This window comes from Colobus angolensis, unplaced genomic scaffold (assembly GCF_000951035.1).
Source record: "Colobus angolensis palliatus isolate OR3802 unplaced genomic scaffold, Cang.pa_1.0 Scaffold85, whole genome shotgun sequence".
Classification (NCBI taxonomy): Eukaryota; Metazoa; Chordata; class Mammalia; order Primates; family Cercopithecidae; genus Colobus; species Colobus angolensis.
Window position 1 is genome coordinate 10,251,225 of NW_012122376.1, and position 3,043 is coordinate 10,254,267.

Consider the following 3,043-nt stretch of genomic DNA (forward strand, 5'->3'; position numbering starts at 1 on the left):
GCAGGAGAATGGCGTGAACCCGGGAGGCGGAGCTTGCAGTGAGCTGAGATCCGGTCACTGCACTCCAGCCTGGGCGACAGAGTGAGACTCCGTCTCAAAAAAAAAAAAAAAAACGTGGCTGATACATGGTTCTGGAACAATTTTCTTAGTTTTCAGTAATTCTATCCTAAAATGTACGTCCAGCTTTGCACTCACCACCACATTGTAATTTTCAGTATACTTGCCTATTTTTTGAGATGTTGAAGGCTATGCAGCAGTTTTTTTCTTGTTTAGTGTTTTAGCTCTCTATGTCTTTAGGGTGTAGCACATACAAGGTGGCAATATAGATGTGCTTAATGAATGAATGATCTTCAAAAACTGACCTTCATTTGAAGTTCTGTTTTATTCATAAACAAAACATTTGGTATCTCTGTAAAATTTGACTAAAAACAAAAACTATATTTAAGCTCACAAGTTAATTTAACATTTTTTCTTACACAGGCATTTGTAAAGGATGTTCATGAAGATTCAATAACAGTTGCATTTGAAAACAAGTAAGTGTCTTGTTACATAATTTTAATGATGAGGTTCTTTAATATTTTATGCTAATTCTACTCGTCATTTTTTAAAAATTCAAGTCTAGTTTGAGTGCTTGTCAGGAATTGATCTTCATGTTACTGACTTAGAAGTTTGTGAACAACTCAGTATTAAACTAATGGAATGACTGTTTCTGCTAATGACCTGAAGGTCGTCCCTTATTGTATGATATTGATCCTTACGTCTTAATTACCTTGAATGTGAGGAAAGAAACCAGAGATTCTTGTGTATTAGTAACTGGAAGTTTGCATAGGAATATTTGTAAATTTTAAAAAGATAGCAATGAAGGGATTCATGGGTATTGCTAAAAAACTGTATGTGAGTTCTTTAACATTAAATCTAAAACTGATGGTTTTAGTTGTCTAGTATATTTTATGGAAACAGTCCTGTTTACCCATTATCTGATTTTTTTTTTATGTTTCATATATTCAGCAATAGCAGTAGCTGATCTTTTCTGCTCTCTTTTGCTAGATGAGGAAATAAAAACAGTCATAGGCCTAGGAATATTAACTGTATGAAAGCATCAGTAGTATAGATGTTAACATTTTATTGGAGAAGACAAGTCTCTTGACTAAATTTTTTGAGTGCTAATAAAGGCTATTTTCAGGGTAGCTGTTTAAGATTGTAAAGTACATATAAACTCCTTAGTCAAATTGTAGATGTGGCTGTGATCTTAGGATTTTACTAAACTCTGATGGATGGTTAACAGTTATCATTTTTTTTGGCTCTTATGTACCAAGAAAATTAATAATATATCAAAAGCAGGCTGCAAATCTATAGAGACAGAAAGTAGATTAGTGATTGCTTAGTGCTGGGACTGGTAGGGAGGCCATAGCTGAAGAGTACAGGATTTTTGTGTATGTGGCAATGAAAATGTTGTAAAATTGACTGATAATTATTGCACATAACTGTAAACCTTCTACAAACCGTTGAATTGTACATTTAAATTGATGAATTTTATGATATGTGGATTATGTCTGCTAAAATGTAGTATGTGACCCAGGCATACTGAGCAATAGATACATACATCTTGCTTCTAAATAAAAATAATAGTTTAAAACCAGGCCTGTGTTTCAGTGTCTAGAAAATAAATTTTGTAATTGAACTTAGCAGAGTCTTTTGGCTAGCAATAGGACAAAGTAGTATCCTTAGATGCCTGAAACACATGTAGGGGGACAGAGATAAAAGGATTGAACGTATCTAACCCTATTTCTGGCTCTGGACTAATAATCACAGACCAAAATACAAGTTTGAATAATAGAATACCTTTCCCTGAACACATAAAGCCAAAAATTTTAGTATTTGTCTCTTTGCCGTTTCATATATCCATGGCCATACAATAGACAACAGTATCATACCAACAGAGGAATCTTTGATAACTTGGAGGGTATTTTTTTGTTACAATTATGCACTTTATCTGTTTACTTACATCACTAGGTAAATGCTGTTTCCCATAAAGGAAGAGTTGTCTTTATTTGCTACTCTTTTAGTTTTTCGCATAGTCTATAATCTAAAGTATTAAGCAAACACTCATTTCCTCTGTGCATTTAAGAATTTGTCTGGTTTATACATTGATTTATCAGATCACTTCTTGTTGGTTTTCAGTCAGATTTCTACCATAAACTTAAAATTATTTCCTCTTTGGACCTTCTAATTATTTATCTCCTATACCATATCTGCATGAAAGTTTCTCTTCAAGCTCTTTGTCATCCTGGGAGTTTGAAATAGATCATTGATTTTTTAACTTGTGTTCATGGAGTATGTTTGCGATACAATATTGGGTTTGAGCACATCAATAGGATTTAATAGGTCTCTACCGAAGTAATCTCTTTGCCCTTCCTTGTGTGTTTCCTTTTTGGTTTTCTGTTAGAAACAAAACGAAAACAGTGTTTTGTAGAACATCAGATTGTATTTACCCTTTCTTTCCTTTCAATCAGGAAGAAGCTCCTGTTACTGATACCATATTGTTTTAGGTGCTTTGTTTTTAGGTGCTTCCTGAACCTTCCATAAAGCATAAAGCTGTTTTCATATTTCACATTTTTTAATAAGGAATTTGAATTTTTATCTGTATACACTTCAAAAGTAATTATTTCTTCTTTGGAACCAAGAAGTTATATTATACATTATTATATGCTTTAAAATCAAATTTAGCAATGAATCTGTAACATCTATGAGGTATGTATAATGACTCAGAGGAGGGTTTAGTTAATTTAGGCCCTAATCAGATTTCCACAAATTCTGACTTAATATTTGCCCTCTTATATAACAGCTCTTCTTTAAACAAAAACGAGAACTTTTCTCAATAGAATTTTACTAAGAAAGCTCTTTAGTAAAACATCGACATTATACATAGAACATATCTCAGTATCTGCTAATGAAGAACACCAAAAAGAACCCAGATGTGACTGCTCTGGAAGTTGAATCCTCAGCGTTTTTGCAAAGTTTGTCTTTTAATATTTTATATATA

The 3,043-nt window shown here is 32.8% G+C and overlaps 1 protein-coding gene across 9 annotated transcripts in view; it reads left to right on the top strand.

The window, feature by feature from the left end:
- Positions 1 to 3,043, top strand: part of FMR1 (fragile X mental retardation 1) — a 38,673-nt gene that overhangs the window by 9,567 nt on the left and 26,063 nt on the right. For all 9 annotated transcript variants that reach the window (XM_011930276.1, XM_011930283.1, XM_011930277.1 and 6 more), the window contains exon 2: positions 481 to 533. In XM_011930276.1, the coding sequence (XP_011785666.1) occupies positions 481 to 533 (53 nt within the window). The remainder of the gene's footprint in view (positions 1 to 480; positions 534 to 3,043) is intronic.